This window comes from Salvelinus fontinalis, chromosome 3 (assembly GCF_029448725.1).
Source record: "Salvelinus fontinalis isolate EN_2023a chromosome 3, ASM2944872v1, whole genome shotgun sequence".
In the NCBI taxonomy this organism is placed as follows: Eukaryota; Metazoa; Chordata; class Actinopteri; order Salmoniformes; family Salmonidae; genus Salvelinus; species Salvelinus fontinalis.
In genome coordinates, this window is record NC_074667.1 from 15,127,813 (window position 1) to 15,150,955 (window position 23,143).

The 23,143-nt window shown below is 43.9% G+C and overlaps 1 protein-coding gene across 1 annotated transcript; it reads right to left on the bottom strand.

The window, feature by feature from the left end:
• Nucleotides 1-22,399: 22,399 nt before the first annotated feature.
• Nucleotides 22,400-23,121, bottom strand: LOC129839865 (histone H2B-like). Its single transcript, XM_055907563.1, has one exon. The coding sequence runs from the start codon at nt 23,065-23,067 to the stop codon at nt 22,576-22,578; it is 492 nt and encodes a 163-aa protein (XP_055763538.1). The 5' UTR covers nt 23,068-23,121; the 3' UTR covers nt 22,400-22,575.
• Nucleotides 23,122-23,143: the final 22 nt, after the last annotated feature.

The window sequence follows — 23,143 nt, forward strand, 5'->3', positions numbered from 1 at the left end:
TGTTGAACGTAAGTAGTTTGTGTGTGCACTTGCGTTTGTAGCTTCACGGTCGTTTGTTGTTTTGGTTAGTTTGTGTATAGTGTTTGTTTCGTGTTTTTTTCCCTCTCTTACAAAATAAAGAGATGTATTTTGCATACACTGCGCCTTGGTCCACTATCATTCAAGAAGACGACCGTGACAGCTATGTTCTTTTTTTTACCCCTTTTTCCCCCCAATTTCGTGGTATCCAATTGGTAGTAGTTAGTCTTGTCTCATCGCTGCAACTCCCGTACGGACTCGGGAGAGGCGAAGGTCAAGAGCCATGCGTCCTCCGAAACACAACCCAACCAAGCCGCACTGCTTCTTGACACAATGCAGATCCAACCCGGAAGCTAGCCGTGGCGACCTGGTAAGCGTGCACTGCGCCCGGCCCGCCACCGGAGTCGCTAGTGCGCGATGACACAAGGATATCCCTGCCGGCAAAACCCTCCCTAACCCGGACGACGCTGGCCAATTGTGCGTCGCCCCATGGACCTCCCAATATACACTCAGTGGTCAGTTCATGAAAATGGTTAGCTCCTGCAGACAGTGAGTTCCGTGACCGTGGCTTGCTATATAAAGCAGGTATAGAGGCATTTAGTTACTGTTGGATTGAACATTAGAATGGGCAAAACGAGTGACCTAAGCGATGTTGAGCGTCGTATGATCATCGGTGCCAGGCGCGCCAGTTCCAGTATCTCAGAAACACCCGGCCTCCTGGGCTTTTCACGCATGAAAGTGTCTAGGGTTTACCGAGAATGGTGTGACGAACAAAATACATCTGGTCAGTGGTAGTCCTGTGGTTGAAAAGAGCTTAGAGATGAGAGAGGTCTAAGGAGAATGGCAAGAATTGTGCAAGCTAACTGGCGTGCCAAAAACAGACAAATAACGGCACAGAGTGACATCTGGGGAACGCATAACTTGTCACTCCTTGTCATGTTTGGGCTATTGCAGCAGACAACCACACCGGGTTCCACTTGTATCAGCTAAAAACAAGAAGAATCTGCTCCAGACGGCACGTGATCACCAACACTGGACTGAAGAGTGGAAAAACATTGCCTAGTCCGACAAATCCTGATTCTTGTTGTAATCCTGATGGCAGTCAGGATTTAGCATAAGCATCATGAGTCCATGGCCTCATTCTGCCTGGTGTCAACGGTACAGGTTGGTGGCGGTGGTGTAAAGATGTATGGAATGTTTTCCTGGCACTCGTTAGGTCCCTTAATACCATCTGAGCAGAGTTTGAATTCCACACCTTGTAGAATCCATGCCTCAAAGAAATCAGGCTGTTCTGAATCCAGGTACTAGATGGGTGTACCTAATAAACTGGTAACTGAATGTTTTTCATGATGGGTAATGTGCGCAATGATTTAGTGAATTATTATAGGGTAAGTATTAGAAAAAGACGCCTCAATATTTGTAGCCATATGTGAAAAGACTCAGTACTCAGTAGTCAACTTGGATAAAGTCCGCTTTTTTCAGCTTCAAAGCATGCAAACTTCCTGTCCGAGTTTCAGTGCCTGTGCCAGGAGTGGTAAACCATGTTTGAAAGCAATAAAAGTTTTCCAGACCCAGCTTTGGCCTTGATCGAAGCTTTTGATCAAATCAAAGACAAGTCTTCAAAACTAACATCAACAATGCATGTTTGGACTGATATGAACTTAGTTAAGAGATCCAGTGACATCCGAAAAGCCTCCAGGCATGCATCTTTAACTTGAATTAGAAATAGTCCGAATCAATTTGGAGATATCTAATGCCCCATGTTTACTAGCACCCGGTGCAGAAACACCGTTTACCATTAATTTTAAATGGAAGGAAAGTGGTGAGAAGCGGAGAGGGCGGGGGACCGCTAGGCGATGACCAATCATATCGAGTGGTTCCCATGAAGAATTTGAGGCTATTTTTGTATTTTTTATTTGACCTTTATTTAACTAGGCAAGTCAGTAATAAGAACAAATTCTAATTTTCAATGACGGCCTAGGAACAGTGGGTTAACTGCCTTGTTCAGAGGCAGAACGACAGATTTTTGACCTTGTCAGCTCTGGGATTCGATCTTGCAATCTTTCGATTACTAGTCCAACGCTCTAACCACGTTCTAGCCACTATGTGACCCAAGGCTGGAGAATTTCTTCAGCAAAGATGGCTGTCAAAAAGACTGGGATGGAAGAAAATGTAAGTAATTATAACGTCATTACGAATCATGCAAAACATGTACAGTTGAGATATGTTAGTTAATGTGTGCATTATAAAAACAGAGGAAGAAAGAGGAGGTGGCGAGAGAGGTGTAAGATACAGAAAAGGAAAGAGGTAAGCACATAGGAGCAGGGAAGGCAGCATATGATTAATTAATCACAGATCTACCCTAATATTCTCTCAGTTCATCAGTTCACAGGACCAAGACTGAGAACCACTGCTCTTCATCTCTTCATCTAGCTTTCACAGCTCTCAGTGTCTGAGGACAGAAAACCACAGACTTCGTTATACTCAAATTAGACCACACTGAATATTATGTTATTATTATCGCCATCCTCAATTCTAGGGACTCGAAATACACAGAAGTACCTGCCCTATCCAGAATAGTATACTCTCTCACTTTGACAGTTCCCTTCACCCTCCTCCATGGCTGTTAGCTAGCTACCTACAAATGCATTTGGAGTTTGTTTTTTACAGTGATAAATACGTCAAGACAGCTAGTTAATGTGAAGTTAGGTAGCTGGTGATATTTAATTAACTTAGCTAGCTATCTATACACTATGTAAAGTTGGCCAGATAGCTAGCTAGCAGCTCATTTGAGTTAGCGGGCACTGTAGCTAGTTAGCTAATAATACATTTATTTTTTATTTTTGACATTTTCAAAATGCATTTACTTACTTGAATAGTTTCTCCCAGCCGTGTGGACGATTGGAAACAAGGTAGCAAAGTTTGTTTGTCACCAGAGCGTTTTAGAGCATATTACTATTTAACTAATTGATACGATCCAATAAGCTGGATATCATTAAGTCTGCAGCTGAGGAGTTTTTGGGGGTGGCAGGTAGCTTAGTGGTTAGAGCATTGGGCCAGTAACAGAAAGGTTGCAAGATCAAAACCCCGAGCTGACAAGGTAAAAATCTGTCATTTTGCCCGTGAACAAGCAGTTAACCCACTGTTCCTAGGCCGTCATTGTAAATAATAATTTGTTCTTAACTGACTTGCCTAGTTAAATAAAGGTTAAAAAAGAAAAACTATTTACCCATTTAATAACCAGACCTTCATACAAGCTTGCTATGCTGAATTCTTGATGAACAATCGAATGTGCTGCTATATGCTGGCAATACGCCCACAAGCGTGTACAAATACACCAAGAAGGCGCAGCAGTTAGACGTGTTTGTTTCTGTCCCATGTAAATATTCAGTCTATCATTTTTTTGTATACATTTCATTATTTTTCAATCTCTTTTTTCCATGTTCGAATTAAATATACCTTCCTGCAACCCGCATCACCCAACGTGGTACGGATTTGCTATTTTTTAGACCTTATAACTGGAACCTCCATCAGGAGCTAGCCATCAGAAGCTAGCCAGCTAATTAGCTACTAGCTATTTAGTCATTGTTAGCCACTGCTAGCGGTCTTTACCTTTAGCTCAGACACTAGCCGCTTTAGCCTGGATATCCCAGATAATACCTGCCAGTCTGCACAGCGCAATATCAGCCCTGAGCATATTGGACTGCTTTTTTCACACCACTACATCACCGGATTCCTGATGCAAGCTCTGGACCATTACACCGGATCTTTGCAGCTAGCTACTACTGAGTGGCTATTGTGGCTAACGCCCTTGCCCAGAAGCATGCACCAGCTAGCCTCGAGCTAGGCCCATCTCCTGGCTAGCAAACGAAGTACACCAACTACAATACCTCTCTTGCCAATTTGCCTGGACTCTTTGTCAACACGGAGCCCCGCCGATCTCTCACAATTGGTCTGCTGACGTAATTTGGCCAATGTGCTCTCAACCGTCCTCTGCGTCATGGATGTTGGTCTAGATCCATCTGCTAGCCCCGGCCCGCCGTGTCACCCGCTCACCTAGCGTAGTAATCGACTACCGATTGGCTCCCTGTTTCATCTATTGCTGCTCATTGGACCCTATGATCAGTCGGCTACACAGCTGATGCCTGCTGGACTGTTCATTAACCTGTTTGGGCTGCAAGCCCGAATTCGGTACGACAATGACAACAGCTGCAGGGCGCGAAATTCAAAATCTATTTTTTTAAAATATTTAACTTTTACACATTAACAAGTCCAATACAGCATTTGAAAGATAAACATCTTGTCAATCCAGCCAACATGTCCGATTTTTTAAATGTTTTACAGAGAAAACACCACATATATTTATGTTAGCTCACCACCAAATACAAAAGTGGACAGACACGTATGGATATGATTATGAAGTATGAATTATGATTCAAGTAGCATGCACAAGCCAACCGAAATAAACTAAAACCAACCTAAAGAGCCCAGAAAAAACTACCTCAGATGACAGTCATATAACATGTTACACAATAAATCTATGTTTTGTTCATAAAAAGTGCATATTTTAGCTATAAATCAGTTTTACATTGATCCTACCCAAAAATGCTAACACATAGCTAGAGTCTGAATCCAGACGGGAGTAGCCAGAGAAAATACATACACCAACGTCGGCTACTAATTACACCTCATAAAACATTTCAGAAAAACATATGGTGGATAACTAATGAAAGACAGATATCGTGTGAATAAAGCCAACATTTCCGATTTTTGAAGTGTTTTACAGCGAAAACACAATATATCGTTATATTAGCTAACAACATAAGCTAGCATAAGTCAGCACTAGCATTGGTCAAGCGCTAGCCTAGCACAGTTAGCCCACTTAGCACAGCACAGCTCAACAGATATATGAAAAAGCATCCCAAATTGGGTCTTATCTTTGTTGATATTCCATCAGAATGTTGTAACGGGGTCCAATGTCCAGTAGAGTCTTTAGTTGGGTTCCAGAACGAATTATTTCCCTCTTTGGTTAGCAAGCACAATAGCATTGCGGGGCTACACAGCGTTTCTTCAAAAAATTCTTCCGTCGTATCACATCTAAAGTCCAGAATAAATTGCAATAATATAATTAAAGTATATTGAAAAAACATACTTTAGGATGATTTTGTGACATGTATCAAATAATATCGTAGTCAGACATCATATTCACCGTTATCTACCTTGTTCCAGAAGCCGAGACCAAATTATGCTTCGCGCCCGGAATTTTTTTTTAACTGCGCAGGTCTCACAAGAAGGTGTGTTATTCAGTCCATGGACGAGATATTCGACTCCTTTCAATTCTCACTTCCGAATTACAGCCTGACGAAGCCGTGTGACATGTCCCTATGGTCCCAAGTCAAAGGGCCTTTTATAGAGAAGGTCTTAAAGAGACACATCGCATTTTGGAAATCTCAATTCGGCTGGGAAAATGGCTGTAAAAATATTTCTGTTCGACTTAGAGAAACAATTCAAACCTTTTTAGAAACTATAGACTGTTATCTATCCAACAGTAGTAAATATATGCATATTGGAAAATAAAAAGTTTCTTAGGAGGCCGTTTGAAAATGTGCACACATTTTCCAGTTTTTTCAATATTCAGCTTGCAGCCCAAATAGGTTTTAACACGGTACTTCATTTAGTTTATCTGTCGGCCCCAGCCTCGAACTCAGGCCCTGTGTGTAGCTAACTGACCCTCTCTACCCATTCATTGCCATTTACCCGTTGTTGTTGTCCTAGCTGTTAACCCGTTGTTGTTTCACCTGTTGTTGTGTTTGCTCTCCCAATCAACACCTGTGATTGCTTTATGCCTCTCTAATGTCAACATGCCTTGTATACTGTTGTTTAGGGCAGCTCTCATTGTTTTATTTTACTGCGGAGACCCTAGTCCTGCTCAACATGATTCAGATAGGCCCCTTGTCCCACCCCCCACACATGCGGATACCGCACATAGCTGAACTGCCGCCTCTACCTCTCTCATCGTCACTCAATGCCTAGGTTTACCCCCACCATACCCTTGTCTGTACACTATTCCCTGAATCTATGCTACCACGCCCAGAAATCTGCTCCTTTTATTCTCTGTTCCCAAAGCACTAGATGACCAGTTCTTATAGCCTTTAGCCATACACTTATCCTACTCCTCCTCTATTCCTCTGGTGATGTAGAGGTTAACCCAGGCCCTGTGTGTCCCCAGGAGCTCTCATTTGTTGACTTCTGCAACCGTAAAAGCCTTGGGTTCATGCATGTTATCATCATAAGCCTCGTAAGGTAGCTTTATTCATTGCTTTAGCACACTCTGCCAACCCTGAGTCCTGGCTTAGGAAGGCCACCAAAAAATCTGAAATTTCCATCCCCAATTGCAACATTTTCCGTCAAGACAGAACTGCTAAAGGGGTCGGAATTGCAATCTACCCGAGAGATAGCCTGCAGAGTTCTGTCATACTATCCAGGTCTATGCCCAAACAGTTCAAGCTTCTACTTTTAAAGATCCATCTCTCCAGAAATAAGTACCTCACTGTTGCCGCTTGTTATAGATCCCCCTCAGCTCCCAGCTATGCCCTGGACACCATATGTGAATTGATTGATGATAGATGGAGGGCAGAGTTTTTACTGCTAGGTGACCTAAATTGGGATATGCTTAACACCCTGGCCATCCTACAATCTAAGCCAGATGCCCTCAATCTAACACAAATGATCAAGGATCCAACCAGGTACAACCCCAAATCCGTAAATATGGGCACCCTCATAGATATCATCCTGACCAACTTGCCCTCTAAATACACCTCTGCTGTTTTCAACCAGGATCTCAGCAATCACTGCCTCATTGCCTGCGTCCGTTATGGGTCTGCGGTTAAACAAAACAACCACCCCTCATCACTGTCAAATGCTCCCTAAAACACTTCTGCAAGCAGGCCTTTCTAACCGACCTGGCCCGGGTATCCTTGAAGGATTTTGACCTCATCCTGTCAGTAGAGGATGCCTGTTTGTTCTTTAAACGTGCTTTCCTCACCATCTTAAATAAACATGCCCCTTTCAAAAAATTTAGAACTAAGAACAGATATAGCCCTTGGTTCACTCCAGACTTGACTGCCCTTCACTAGCATTAAACCACCCTGTGGCGTACAGCACTAGCTTTGAATAGTCCCTGCAATATGCAACTTTTCAGGGAAGTCAGGAATAAATGCACACAGTCAGTTAGGAAAGCAAAGGCTAGCTTTTTCAAACAGAAATTTGCATTCTGCTGCACTAATTCCCAAAAGTTTTGGGACACTGTAAAGTCCATGGAAAATAAGAGTACCTCTTCCCAGCTGCCCACTGCACTGAGACTAGGAAAAACTGTCACCACTGACAAATCTACGATAATCGATAATTTCAATAAGCATCTCTCTACGGCTGGCCATGCTTTCCACCTGGCTACCCTGCCAACAGCTCTGCACCTCCCCGCAGCATCTAGCCCAAGCCCCCTCTGCTTCTCCTTCACCCAAATCCAGACAGCTGATGTTATGAAAGACCTGCAAAATTTGGATTTGGATACCTACAAATCAGCTGGGCTAGACAATCTTGACCCGCTCTTCCTAAAATTATCCGCCGCCATTTTTGCAACCCATATTACTAGTCTGTTCAACCTCTCTTTCGTATATTCTGAGATTCATAAAGATCGGAAAGCGGCCGGGGTCATCCCCCAAACAGTTACAGACATATATCCATCCTGCCCCGCCTAACTAAAGTCTTCGAAAGCCAAGTGAACAAACAGATCACCGACCATTTCGAATCCCACCATACCTTCTTCGCTATGCAATCTGGTTTCCGAGCTGGTCACGGGTGCACCTCAGCCACGCTCAAGGTCCTAAACGATATCATAACCGCCATCGATAAAAGACAGTACTGTGCAGCCATCTTCATTGACCTGGCCAAGGCTTTCGACTCTGTCAATCATCGTATTCTTATAGGCAGACTCAACAGCCTTGGTTTCTCTAATGACTGCCTCGCCTGGTTCATAAACTACTTCTCAGATAGAGTTCAGCGTGTCAAATCAGAGGGCCTGTTTTCCGGACCTCTGGCAGTCTCTATGGGGGTGCCACAGGGTTCAATTCTCAGGCCGACTCTTTTCTCTTTATATATCAATGATGTCGCTCTTGCTACGGGTGATTCTTTGATCCACCTCTACGCAGACGACACCATTCTGTATACATCTGGCCCTTCTTTGGACACTGTGTTAACAAACCTCAAACGAGCTTCAACGCCATACAACACTCCTTCAGTGGCCTCCAACTGCTCTTAAACGCTAGTAAAACTAAATGCATGCTCTTCAACCGATCGCTGCCCACACCCGCCCGCCCGACTAGCATCAATACTCTGGACGGTTCTGACTTAGAATATGTGGACAACTATAAATACCTAGGTGTCTGTAATCTCTCCTTCCAGACTGACATTAAGCATCTCCAATCCAAAAATACATTTAGAATCAGCGTCTTTCTTCGCAACAAAGCCTCCTTCATTCATGCTGCCAAACATACCCTCGTAAAACTGACTATCCTACCAATCCTTGACTTCGGAGATGTCATTAACAAAATATCCTCCAACACTCTACTCTGCAAATTGGATGCAGTCTATCACAGTGCCATCCGTTTTGTCACCAAAGCCCCATATACTACCCACCACTGAGACCTGTATGCTCTCGTTGGCTGGTCTTCGCTACATATTCATCGCAAAACCCACTGGCTCCAGGTCATCTATAAGTCTTTGCTAGGTAAAGCTCCGCCTTATCTCAGCTCACTGGTCACCATAGCAACACCCACCTGTAGCACGTGCTCCAGCGGGTATATTTCACTGGTCATCCCCAAAGCCAACACCTACTTTGGCTGACTTTCCTTCCAGTTCCCTGCTGCCTATGACTGGAATGAATTGCAAAAATCAATGAAGTTGGAGACATATCTCCCTCACTAACTTGAAGTGTCATCTGTCAGAGCAGCTTACCGGTCGCTGCAGCTGTACACAGCCCATCTGTAAATAGCCCATCAAATCAAATGTATTTATATAGCCCTTCGCATATTAGCTGATATCTCAAAGTGTTGTACAGAAACCCAGCCTAAAACCCCAAACAGCAAGCAATGTAGGTGTAGAAGCACGGTGGCTAGGAAAAACTCCCTAGAAAGGCCAAAACCTAGGAAGAAACCTAGAGAGGAACCAGGCTATGAGGGGTGGCCAGTCCTCTTCTGGCTGTGCCGGGTGGAGATTATAACAGAACATGGCCAAGATGTTCAAATGTTCATAAATGACCAGCATGGTCAAATAATAATAATCACAGGAGTTGTCGAGGGTGCAGCATGTCAGCACCTCAGGAGTAAATGTCAGTTGGCTTTTTATAGCCGATCATTAAGAGTATCTCTACCGCTCCTGCGGTCTCTAGAGAGTTGAAAACAGCAGGTCTGGGACAGGTAGCACATCCGGTGAACAGGTCAGGGTTCCATAGCCGCAGGCAGAACAGTTGAAACTGGAGCAGCAGCACGCCAGGTGGACTGGGGACAGCAAGGAGTCATCATGTCAGGTCGTCCTGAGGCATGGTCCTAGGGCTCAGGTCCTCCGAGAGAGAGAAAGAGAGAAAGAGAGAATTAGAGAGCATACTTAAATTCACACAGGACACCGGATAAGACAGGACAAGTACTCCAGAAATAACAAATTGACCCTAGCCCCCCGATACATACACTAATGCAGCATAAATACTGGAGGCTGAGACAGGAGGGGTCAGGAGACACTGTGGCCCCATCCGATAATACCCCCGGACAGGGGCAAACAGGAAGGATATAACCCCACCCACTTTGCCAAGGCACAGTCCCCACACCACTAGAGGGATTTCTCTAACCACCAACTTACCATCCTGAGACAAGGCCGAGTATAGCCCACAAAGATCTCCGCCACGGCACAACCCAAGGGGGGGGGGGGGGGGGGGGCTCCAACCCAGACAGGAAGATCACGTCAGTGACTCAACCCACACAAGTGATGCACCCCTCCTTGGGACGGCATGAAAGAGCACCAGTAAGCCAGTGACTCAGCCCCTGTAATAGGGTTAGAGGCAGAGAATCCCAGTGGAGAGAGGGGAACCGGCCAGGCAGAGACAGCAAGGGCGGTTCGTTGCTCCAGAGCCTTTCCGTTCACCTTCACACTCCTGGGCCAGACGACACTCAATCATAGGACGTCTAGGAGTCTTCATAGGAGTCTTCAATAAAGACTTAAAGGTTGAGACCGAGTCTTCGTCTCTCACATGGGTAGGCAGACCATTCCATAGAAATGGAGATCTATAGGAGAAATCCCTGCCTCCAGCTGTTTACTTAGAAATTCTAGGGACAATTAGGAGGCCTGCGTCTTGTGACCGTAACGTATGTGTAGGTATGTATGGCAGGACCAACTCGGAAAGATAGGTAGGCGCAAGCCCATGTAACGCTTTGTAGGTTAACAGTAAAACCTTGAAATCAGCCCTTGCCTTAACAGGAAGCCAGTGTAGGGAGGCTAGCACTGGAGTAATATGATAAACATTTTTGGTTCTAGGCAGGATTATAGCAGCCGTATTTAGCACTAACTGAAGTTTATTTAGTGCTTTATCCGGGTAGCCGGACAGTAGAGCATTGCAGTAGTCTAACCTAGAAGCAACAAAAGCATGGATACATTTTTCTGCATCATTTTTGGACAGAAAATTTCTGATTTTTGCAATGTTACGTAGATGGAAAAAAGCTGTCCTTGAAACAGTCGTGATATGTTTGTCATATCAACAGTTACCCCATACGTCTCATAGCCAGTGCGATTGAGTCAAAGCACGGGGCGCGTTTCTTCACAAAATTGGATCTCAGGAGCGCTTTACAACCTGGTGCGTATCTGGGGGGGGGGGGGGGGACGAGTGGAAGAGGGGGACGAGTGGCATTTAGTACCACCTCAGGGCACTATGAGTACCTCGTCATGCCGTACGGGTTGATGAATGCTCCATCAGTCTTCCAGGCCTTTGTAGACGAGATTTTCCGGGACCTGCACGGGCAGGGTGTAGTGGTTATATCGACGACATTCTGATATACTCCGCTACACGTGCCGAGCATGTGTCCCTGGTGCGCAGGGTGCTTTGTCGACTGTTGGAACATGACCTGTACGTCAAGGGTGAAAATTGCCTGTTTTTCCAACAGTCCGTCTCCTTCCTAGGGTACCGCATTTCCACTTCACTTACCCCTTCCACAATGGCCGTGGTCGCACCTATCGGTGGATTTCCTAACGGATCTTCCTCCATCACAGGGTAACACCACGATCCTGGTTGTTGTGGAACGTTTTTTTAAGTCCTGTCGTCGCCTGCCTTTGCCCGGTCTCCCTACGGCCCTACAGACTGCGGAGACCCTGTTTACACACGTCTTCCGGCACTGCGTGGTGCCTGAGGACATAGTATCTAATTGAGGTCCCCAGTTCACGTCAAGGGTCTGGAGGGCGTTCATGGAACATCTGGGGGTCTCGGTCAGCATTACCTCTGGTTTTCACCCCGATAGTAACGGGCAGGTGGAGAGAGTGAACCAGGATTTGGGTAGGTTTCTGCGGACCTATTGCCAGGACGGGCCGGGGCAGTGGTCAGCATTTGTGCCCTGGGCAGAGATGGCCCAGAACTCGCTCTGCCACTCCTCCACTAACCTCTCCCCCTTCCAGTGCGTACCGGGGTACCAGCCGGTTCTTGCGCCTTGGCATCAGAGCCAGATCGAGGCTCCTGCGGTGGATGACTGGTTTAAGTGCGCTTAGGAGACATGGGACGCCGCTCATGAGCACCTTCAGCGGGCCGTGAGACGCCAGAAAACCTGCTCAGGTCGCCACCGCAGTGATGTCCCGGTGTTCGCACCGGGGGACAGGTTCTGGCTCTCGACCCGAAACCTGCCCCTCCCACTGCCCTGCCGGAAGCTGTATGTGGGGCCATTCAAAGTCCTGATGAGACTGAACGAGGTATGTTACAGGTTACAGCTGTAACAATTAATTACAGCTGTGCGAATTAACCCCTCGTTCCATGTGTCTCTCCTCAGGCCGGTGGTGGCTGGTCCACTCCAGGAGTCTGAGGTGCGGGAGGTTCCTCTACCCCCTCTGGACATCGAGGGGGCCCCAGTGTATGCAGTTTGATCCATACTGGATTCGAGGTCGCCGGATCGCCCTGCGTCTCGCCCTCCGGGTCGAGGCTGGTGTCGGCGTGCTGTTGGAGCCGTGCGTCATGGGGGGGGTACTGTTACGACCTCCGCCGAGGTCGGTCCCTCACCTTGTTCGGGCGGCGTTTGGCGGTCGACGTCACCGGTCTTCTAGCCGTCACTGACCCATCTTTCATTTTCCATTGGTTTTGTCTTTATTTTCTACACACCTGGTTTTCATTATCCAATTACATGTTCATGTATTTAACCCTCTGTTTCCCCCATGTTTGTTGTGCGTGATTATTTCTATGTTCAGTTTGGTTTATGATGGCTGGTTTTTCGACGGGTGCTGTGTTCACCCGTGCGTAATGTTTACCGTTGGTTATTGGTCAAGTATTGTGTTTACCTTGTGCCTTTTTTTTGTTGAGTAAAGTAAGTTGCTCACTCATTTTGCTCTCCTGCGCCTGACTTCATGCACCGGCTACACTCACCTTCTGACAGAGCCACACTTGACGGCCTAAGCGGCACACAGCAATTTACCGCGTGCTAGTGAACACGAGCTGTAATCTTACATCTGATATCTAATCTTAAACATAAACATTAGCGACTAGTTAGGTGTTTTCTCGTACAAGTGACCACAAAAAATCTGCCAAGTATGTTGTATGGCTACTTTTATGATACGATCTGTAAAACATTTGAGCAATAATATACATTTTGACTAGACATTCAGTCAGTCACAATTTACGACATTGAGGAGGAAATGGCAACGGTGCTTCAATCCGAAAGTGCGGCAAGTGAAGTGTGTGATAATGAATGGAAAACAGTGAAATCAAAGAATGGAACAAAACAAGCAAAAGTTGTAGTAGAAGACAAGGACCATTCCATTAATGCATTTATTCTTGGGCTTTATTTTTTGTCAAGGTGATTAATTTGGGAAATCCATTTGTAATATCGAGGACTGTGAAGAAAGCAGTGGGAAACTAGAAGAGGCGTTGATTTGGTTAATTATGTTGATGAAGAAGAGAAGAAGTGTGCACTGGATCTGGCAAAATTGTTCACGTCACAAGTAACATTTATTGATCTTTGGAACAGGCTGCCTGCCAAAGGAGTTATAGCTCGAGTTTTGTTGGATATAGATGATGAGTACCTTAGTCAGAAAATCTCAGGAGTGGTCAGTGCACGTCACCTGACCTGTATGGTAAATGGAAGGAAGGTAGTATATTATTATTGAGGAGACTCTACCTGAATATGTGAAGCTTGGATATGTGAGGTATGCGGTGAGAGCATGTGTCCAAAACATTACACTAATTAAATTGTAAATTATATGGTCACGTGTCAAATGTTTGCAGACGGGAGAAGTATGATATTGAAGTATGTGTGAATGGAAAATGTTGCAACTATGGTGGGGATCATACTCTGGACTTCCTTGAGCGCCCTCTTAGGGTGAAGGAGTTTGAGATGTCAAGGATTAGGGTTGCGCAGCGGATCTCCTATGTTGAGGCGTTGAAGAGAGTCGAAGGGGGCAAGAGGCAACAATCTTGAAGATATGGAAGTGGATGTGTTGCAACCAGTTGCTAGTGTTTTAAGTCAATTGGGTGATCTGGATACACTCATGATGGATTTTGTGGCATTTATAGGCACATTGAATAATTTTACAGCACAAGTGTCTAAGAAGTCCAATAAGCTGGATGTCATTATATCTGTAGCTGAGAAGTTTTTGGGGTACCCAAAGACTTCATGGCAAAAGCACTACAAGGACTTTTGCCATCAAAAAAGTCCTTGTACTACAAATGTCCCGGCCTCACAGGAGAATTCTGAGCTTGTTTAGGGACCTGATTAGAATCTTTTTTTACAGAAAAGCAGGTTGATTTTGTTGAGTTAATTTCTGTTTTGGTAGTTTGTATCATTCAAACAAAAAAAAATTTGCCAAATGTTTTCCTTTTTTGTGATCCTCATATCCACCTGCACAGTTGGTGGTGGAATGTACATTTAATTATTGAGAACGGCATTATACCATAGAAGACGAAGATTAGCAACTCCCAGAATGCATGCACTTTCTACCACATGCAGGTAGAGTAGAGCAGAGCCGTCATGGCGGAGGTGCAATCAGCCAACCAACCACCCTAGCAACAGCAAAAATGCAATTAACCCGTTACAACCATGTTCGACTAGAGTATTTAGTCCACTGCAACGTTCCAGGCACAAATTGATGACCATTCATCTAATACTGGTAGCAACATTTTGACAGTGACCAGAAAGTTATTCAGATGGTGTGGAAATAAATGTAAGTTGCCATCTAGCTAGCTTGTCAAGCACGCTCCAGCTCTCCCCCCTGGTGCTCGAGGGCGCCAGGCTGCCCTGCATTACACACTCCTGCCACCATCATTACGAACACCTGCCTTCCCCCGTCATGCACATCAGCAATTATTGGACTCTCCTGGACCAAATCACTTCTGTCTTTACCGCTCCTTTATTTGTCAGTTCTCCAGTTCTGTTCCCCGCTGCTGTATTGTTGTAACGGTTGTCCTCCTCCTCTTCAGAAGAGGAGGAGGAGTAGGGATTGGACCAGAGCGCAGCGTGGAATGTAGACATAATTAAGTTTATTAAAATAAAGACGAAAACCGAAAACACTTCAACAAACTACAAAATAACAAACGAATCGTAGACAGACCTGAACTATGTGAACACGATGAACAAAACACGAAGAACGCACGAACAGGTACAGACTACAACAAACGAACGAACAAACCGAAACAGTCCCGTGTGGTGCAACATCCACAGACACAGAAGACAATCACCCACAAACAAACAGTGTTAACAGGCTACCTTTATATGGTTCTCAATCAGAGGAAATGTCAAACACCTGTCCCTGATTGAGAACCATATAAGGCTAATTACACCTGACCTAAACATAGAAACACAAAACATAGAATGCCCACTCAACTCACGCCCTGACCAACTAAACACATACAAAATGAACAGAAAACAGGTCAGGAACGTGACAATTGTTTGTCGTCTGTCCTTATGTTACCTGATGCTGATGGTGTTGATTGTTTGCTCCATGTTTGTTCCAATTAAATGTTGAATCCCCGTACCTGTTTCTCATCTCCAGCGTTGGTTCTTACAGAATGCAGCAGCCATCAAATGAAACATCGGGGAGTGCTGGCATTTCGGTTGGTGGTGGTGAGGTTGGGTCCGAGGGTGTCTTAGCTCGATGAAATCAAATCAAATTGTATTAGTCACATGCACCAAATACAACAGGTGTTGAACCTTACAGTGAAATGCTTACTTAAGAGCCGCTAACCAACAGTGCAGTTTAAAAAAATACAGATAAGAATAAGAGATAAAATTAACAAGTAATTAAAGAGCAGCAGTAAAGAATAACAATATATACAGGGGGGTGCCGGTACAGAGTCTAAGTGCGGGGGCACCGGTTAGTGAGGTAGTATGTACATGTAGGTAGAGTTAAAGTCACTATGCATAGATGACAACAGAGAGTGGCAGTGATGTGGAGAAGGGGGGGGGGGGGGGGATGCAAATAGTCTGGGTAGCCATTTGACTAGATGTTCAGGAGTCTTATGGCTTGGGGGTAGAAGCTGTTTAGAAGCCTCTTGGTCCTAGACTTGGCGCTCCGGTACTGCTTGCCGTGTGGTAGCAGAGAGAACAGTCTATGACTAGGGTGGTTGGAGTTTCTGACAATTTGTAGAGCCTTCCTCTGACACTGCCTGGTATAGAGGTATGGATGGCAGGAAGCTTTGCCCCAGTGATGTACTGGGCTGTTTGCACTACCCTCTGTAGTTCCTTGCGGTCGGAGGCCGAGCAGTTGCCATACCAGGCAGTGATGCAACCAGTCAGGATGCTTTCGATGGTGCAGCGGTAGAATCTTTTGAGGATCTGAAGACTATGACAAATATTTTCAGTCTCCTTTGGGGGAATAGGTTTGTTGTGCCCGCTTCACGACTGTCATGGTGTGCTTGGACCATGTTAGTTTGTTGGTGATCTGGACACCAAGGAACTTGAAGCTCTCAATCTGCGTCACTGCAGCCCCGTCGATGAGAATGGCGGTGTGCTCGGTCCTCTTTTTCATGTAGTCCACAATCATCTACTTTGTCTTGATCACGTTGATGGAGAGGTTATTGTCCTGGCACCACTCGGCCAGGTCTCTGACCTCCTTCCTATAGGCTGTCTCATTGTTGTCGGTGATCAGGCCTACCACTTGTGTCATTGGCAAATTTAATGACGGTGTTGGAGTCGTGCCTGGCAGTGACCGCATTTGAGCAATTGGATTACTGAACAAAACGCGCCAACAAAATGGAGGTGTTTGGATATAAAGAGGGACGTTATGGAACAAAACAAACATTTATTGTGTAACTGGGAGTCTTGTGAATGCAACCATACGAAGATCAGCAAAGGTAAGTGATTAATTAGGGCTGAAATCCCGTTAACGGGATCGATATGACAACACCCAGTGACAGTGCAGGACGCCAAATTCAAACAGATAAAAAAATCCTCAAATATACAAGTATTATACACTATTTTAAAAGACAAACTTGTTGTTAATCCCACCACAGTGTCCGGTTTCAAAAAGGCTTTACGACAAAAGCATACCATGCGATTATGTTAGGTTCAGCGCCAAGTCACAGAAAAACACAGCCATTTTTCTTGCCAAAGAGAGGACTCACAAAAAGCAGAAATAGAGATAAAATTAATCACTAACCTTTGATGATCTTCATCAGATGACACTCATCGGACTTCATGTTACACAATACATGTATGTTTTGTTCGATAAAGGTCATATTTATATCCAAAAATCTCAGTTTACATTGACGCGTTATGTTCAGTAATGTTTTGCTTCCAAAACGTCTGGTGATTTTGCAGAGAGTCACATCAATTTACAGAAATACTCATCATAAATGTTGATGAAAATACAAGTGTTATACATGGAATTAAAGATCTAGTTCTGCTTAATGCAACCGCTGTGTCAGATTTTAAAAAAGCTTTATGGAAAAAGCACACCGTGCAATAATCGGAGTACAGCGCTCAGGTAACAAAACAAGCCATACAGATACCCGCCATGTTGGGGAGTCAACAGAAGTCAGAAATAGCATTATAAATATTCACTTACCTTTGATGATATTCATTGGAATCCACTCCCAGGAATTCCAGTTCCACAATAAATGTTTGTTTTGTTCAATAAAGGCCATCATTATGGCCAAATATCTCCTTTTTGTTTGTGCGTTTAGTTCACAAATGGAAATTCAAGATGTTCAGGCAGTTAGTCCAGATGAAAAGTTAAAACGTTTTATTACAGTTCGAAGAAACATGTGATACGATGTGTAGAATCAATCTGTAGGATGTTTTGAACATACATTTTCAATAATGTTTCAACCGGACAATTCCTTTGTCTTTAGAAATGAAAAGGAACAGAGCCTCTCTCACGGGCGCTCGCCTGACTTAGTTCATGGCATTCTGCCAGACACCAGACTCAAACAGCTCTTATTCTCTCCCCCTTCACAGTAGAAGCCTGAAACAAGGTTCTAAAGATTGTTGACATCTAGTGGAAGCCTTAGGAAGTGCAATTGGACCAAATTTTACACTGTATATTGGATAGGCAAAGACTTGAAAACCTACAAACCTCAGATTTCCGACTTCCCGGTAGGATTTTTTCTCAGGTTTTTGTCTGCCATATGAGTTCTGTTATACTCACAGACATCATTCAAACAGTTTTAGAAACCTCAGAGTGTTTTCTATCCACATCTACTAATAATACGCATATCTTAGCTTCTGGGCCTGAGTAGCAGGCAGTTTACTCTGGGCACCTTATTCATCCAAGCTACTCAATACTGGCCCCCAGCCATAAGAAGTACATTTTATTGCTATTTCTGACTTTCGTGACTTATCTACTTGGCTGGTAACTGTATGTAATGTTTTGTGTGCTGAGCGCTGTCTTCAGATAATCGCATGATTTGCTTTTGCCGTAAAGTTTTTTTGAAATCTGACACGGCGGCTGGATTAACAACAAGTTAAGCTTTATTTGGATATATTACACTTGTGATTTCATGAAAGTTAAATATTTATAGTAATTTCATTAGAATTTGACTCTCTACCGTAGTCCCCGGCCACTTGGAGCACCGCCGCCGGGGTAGCGTTTTTTTATGGTGGAATACAGCTCATTCAATGCTATCTTTGTGCCAGCCTCAGATTGTGGTGGTATTTAAACAGCTACAAAGAATATAGATGAAAACTCTCTTGGTAGGTAATGTGGTCTGCAGCTTATCATGAGGAACTCTACCTCAGGCGAGCAATAGCTCGATACTTCCTTATATATTGTGCACCAGCTGTTGTTTACAAAAATACATAGATCGGTGCCCCTTGACTTACCAGATGCCGCTGTTCTATCCTGCCGGTATATTGTATAACCATCCAGTTGTGTTATTCATGTCGTCGTTCAGCTACGACTCGGTGAAACATAAGATATTACAGTTTTTAATGTCCCGTTGGTAGGATATACATGCTTTTAAATCGTCCACTTTTTTTAGGCAAAGGCAGATTAGCCACTCGTTTCTGGATCCTAACAAGGCATCCCAATTGCCTACCGAAAAAACTCATTTTTCTCCTGTGAATGATGGGGATGAGGCCCTGTTCGGGTGTCTGGAATAAATCCCTTTCGTCTGACTCATTAAAGGAAAATAAATAGTCTAATCGAAGGTGAGTAATCGCTGTTCTGATTTCCAGAAGCTCTTTGTGGTCATAAGAGATGGTGGCAACATTATGTTTAAAAAAATTACAAACAATGGGAAAAAATAAACCAAATAGCACAGTTGGTTAAGAGCACATAAAAGTGCAGACATGCCCTCTGGCACCATTCTTCCTGTGATGTTATTTTGTGTAAATGATGTTGCCACAAACAATCCCATAAACAAAATATAGCTCATTCCTTTCCGATCTCTTCATACAGTAAAAGGCTAATACATTTCTACACATTTGAATAAAGTCAAGTAATATATGTATATTTCCTGAAATGTTCACAATGTCATACTCCAAACACCAGCATTGATTTACCCAAACAGCAAAGAAGTATAAACCACTCTAAAATGTGATTTGTAACTTCACATTCATTCTGAAATAAATTACCCACTCACTCTTTAATGTGTTAATGTGTTGTGTATTCCAAAACAAAAATTCCAACAGACATGAAGTTGATTATAAACTGGGTGGTTGTAGGCCTTAATGTTGATTGGCTGATAGCTGTGGTATATCGGACCGTATACCAGGGGTATGACCAAACATTTTTTATAACTGCTCTTACATTCAACAGAACAGTCTGCAGTCTAGGCAAAACTGAAAGCTCTGGGCCAGAGTTTGACAAGAAAAGATTGTTTAAGCAAGAGATGTATAATGTTTAGCTGGTTTGGTGTAAGGTTTTGTTGTGAGTGTGTAGAGTTATTAAAAAATTGCCTACAGTTTCAAAGATTTTGCCTGAGCATTCAGAAAAAGGTAGTAATATACTGTTTAGCAAGATAGTAATGAGGAAGCTTAATACATAAGCACTTGTGGTTAAGGTGAAGGTAATATTGCCCTAGTTGTTAATGGGCTGCAGGTAACTGCTGTCATAAAGCGTGGTTAATCATTCAGGTTTAAGTGCAACTACAAAGTCTATTTATTTGGTGGGAAGAAGTATATTAATTCCAAGGTTTAGCTCTGATCAAATAGAGAAATGGGTATTCAGCTCATAGTGAAGTTGACAGACTGTAAATGTGAAACCTAAGAATATGTGTTGGAATGGCAAGTTATGCTAAAATGTGTATCAATGTCATTTGAAGTATACATTTGTTTATGCTAGGTCATAATACAGACCATGCCAACAAGGAACTTTAACAGTCTTCAAACAGCCTAACAAATGATATGTGGGTACAAGAGGTTGACATTAGGCTTTGGTGTGGCAAGTGGAGCGTTACCCCATATCAGTCACATGCTCGTGTCAATATACTACATGAAGGATAAATGAATGTTAATGCATTCAATATCAATCATATTTTAGTTGCTAAAGTATATTACATACATTAGTTAGCCAACTGTGTTTAAAAGGTGATTATATCAAGGAGTTATAGGTCAGGCTACTTGAAGGCAAGCCATGTCAGGTTTATATGAACTAGTGAGTATATAAAATTGGTAAGCACACGAAAGGTCAAAGTTGGTTAACGCTATGTCGAAAGCCTATAACTTACCATACTGTGATAAAGGTACCCAGTGAAGTGTGCTTGTAGGTGAGGAGGCATTTTATTAGGAAGTGCACTTGTGAAGTGACGTCCAGGGGTTTCTGGCAAATGACGTGCAGGCGTTCACATCACTGTGTGTAGTTGTGTGAATTGATGACAAAAGATAAATGTGGTTGGGTGAAAAAGGACGCTATCAGTTGTTCACTGATTGGAGTGTAAAAGTGAAGGCTAAATCTTAACTGCAGCCTTCAACCCTTTGCACTGTAGAGTGTAATTTATACAGGCAGGGTCAATGTTTTTCTGCCACTATTAGGTATTTTGTCCATTCAGCTTAGGTTAGAAATAATGGCATATTAATGAGGTTTTCAGGTGATGTTGTACATGAAGGAAGGGTTTGTACTTGAAAGGTTACAATGCATTCAATTGTCACAGATACATTTGAACTAATGTTCAGGTTCAAAAGACTACTCTCATGAAGAGTCATGAGGAAATAGACTTGCAATCAAAACAGGCAACTGTTGCAGGCAGGTGGCAGGTGTTCACCATGTGAAGGTAATGACAGTGAAATGGTAGGTTAATCCTGTAGAGAAAAGGTGCTAATGGGATGGTGTGTAAATAGAAAAAGGACTTCATCCAATGTGATAGGAAAGTCTATGTTTGTTTGTGTAGTATTTCCTACGCATTTGTTATGTTCCCCAGGTAGGATAGTTAGGTGAATGTTTTTTTAGGGTTTTATGGTGAGAGTACATTTTAGGTGGTAGATGGTGGTTTTTACTGATGTGGAAATCTTTCGAAGTGATTGAAGTCAGATTAGGCTAGTAAAGTCTTCCATCCCTGGCATCTCCCTACTCTTGTTGTAAAGCATTAGAAAAGGTAAACGTCAATGGGGTATAGATGTCCCAATAATATTTGATGGTATTGAATCGTAGGTTAGTAGTAGTCTGGAGTTGTTAATTAAAAGACTTTCTGAAGCATAAAGGTAACCTTGAACAGATAAGGGGAGATGAAGTCATTTGGTCTAGTATAATCAGACAGTTTAGTTTGTAGGTTAGGTTTAGATGTCAACCAAACATTAGCGCTAGCACATGGGGGGAAAAGGTCAAACAGGAAGTGTTTAACAAGTAAAAAGTAATTTCCAACTTACCCAAACCAAAATAAATAACTAGTAAGAGAAAATATATGCCAGGTGTATTAAATGGTTAACTTAAGAGTTTAGGGAGCAATTGATATTTAGCTCTACCTGATTAATTAATGACACCCACCTGGTGTCTCACATCAAAAAGATGCCATGATTAGAAGGGGAGAAATAGCACATGCAGGAGAAATGGTTTTGTGCTTTAGAGGTGAGTTATAAGTGTATTGGGTAGCAGTTGGTCAAAAGGTAAAGTAGACCAAGGGAGATATAGGAGGAGAAACAATATAATAATGAAAAGCACAGGCCAGAAGGCTATGTAGTATAGTAGAGGTGACTTTGGAGTTTGGTCTAGCTCAGAAGTGGTTCCACCTGTATGAAAAGTCAAGAATGGGTATTAAGCCATATGTATAGGTGAGTATCAAAACCCAGCACATACTTTCACATTTAATACAGATAAGGTGTGGCAAAAATAGTTCTGTTGCCTTAGGTCAGTAGGGGAATTAGGTGGAATCACTACATAGGTGGAGAGAAGCTTACCTTTTGTCGAAACCGGCATAGGTTTGTGCACTTCTCGCATTCCTTCCTCGCTTGACTCCGCAGCGTGACTCGACTCGGTCTTTGTGTCTGTGGGTCTTGGTGTCTGGCAGGCCGGCCGGCGCTATGGAGGCTGGCGCCCCGTGTGGGCCTGATATAGGGCTAGAGAGTAGAGTGTCTCTCTCTCTCTCTGTGTGTGTGTAGCTTGTGCATGCATGTGAGTGAGTGAGTGGAACAAGGCCTTTCTAGATCAATATGTGTACAGTGCCCCCACTCCCTTTGTCTACTGGCATGTGCACAATCATCATCTTGTCAATCATAAAAAACAAACAAATAAACACTTTTATTGCATAGACTTATTCCACAATAACAACTTTCCCTCTACTCTGTTAGGCATGTATTCCAGACACACATTCATTGGTGATGGATTTGCTTTTTTCACTGACGGGGTGGGTGGCTCTTAAAAGAGCCTTTGGGTTAGTACAGCAGGTCTCCAAGTTTACTTGGAGCTGGTGTATTTGGTCACGGCCTTGGTGCCCTCGGACACCGCGTGCTTGGCCAGCTCTCCGGGGAGCAGCAGGCGCACCGCGGTCTGGATCTCCCTGGAGGTGATGGTGGAACGCTTGTTGTAGTGGGCCAGGCGAGAGGACTCTCCGGCGATACGCTCGAAGATGTCGTTCACGAACGAGTTCATGATTCCCATGGCCTTGGAGGAGATGCCGGTGTCGGGGTGGACCTGCTTCAGCACTTTGTACACGTAAATGGCGTAGCTCTCCTTCCTCGACTTTCGGCGCTTCTTGCCGCCTTTCCCTGCGGTCTTGGTGACGGCTTTCTTGGAGCCCTTCTTGGGCGCGGACTTTGCTGGCTCTGGCATGATGCTGATGCGTCGAATGATGGGCTGGACTGCGCTTTCCCCTCTTATGAAGAGGAAGCTAAGCAAATTCAGCGGCCCTGGACACGCCCCTGCTTTCTCATAGGCCCCTGCTTCCATTTGCCCAGTGGAGCCGAGCGCGCATAACAGCCTTCCACTCAGAGGCTGCCTTCCCTAACAAAGACCTGTGCGCCCT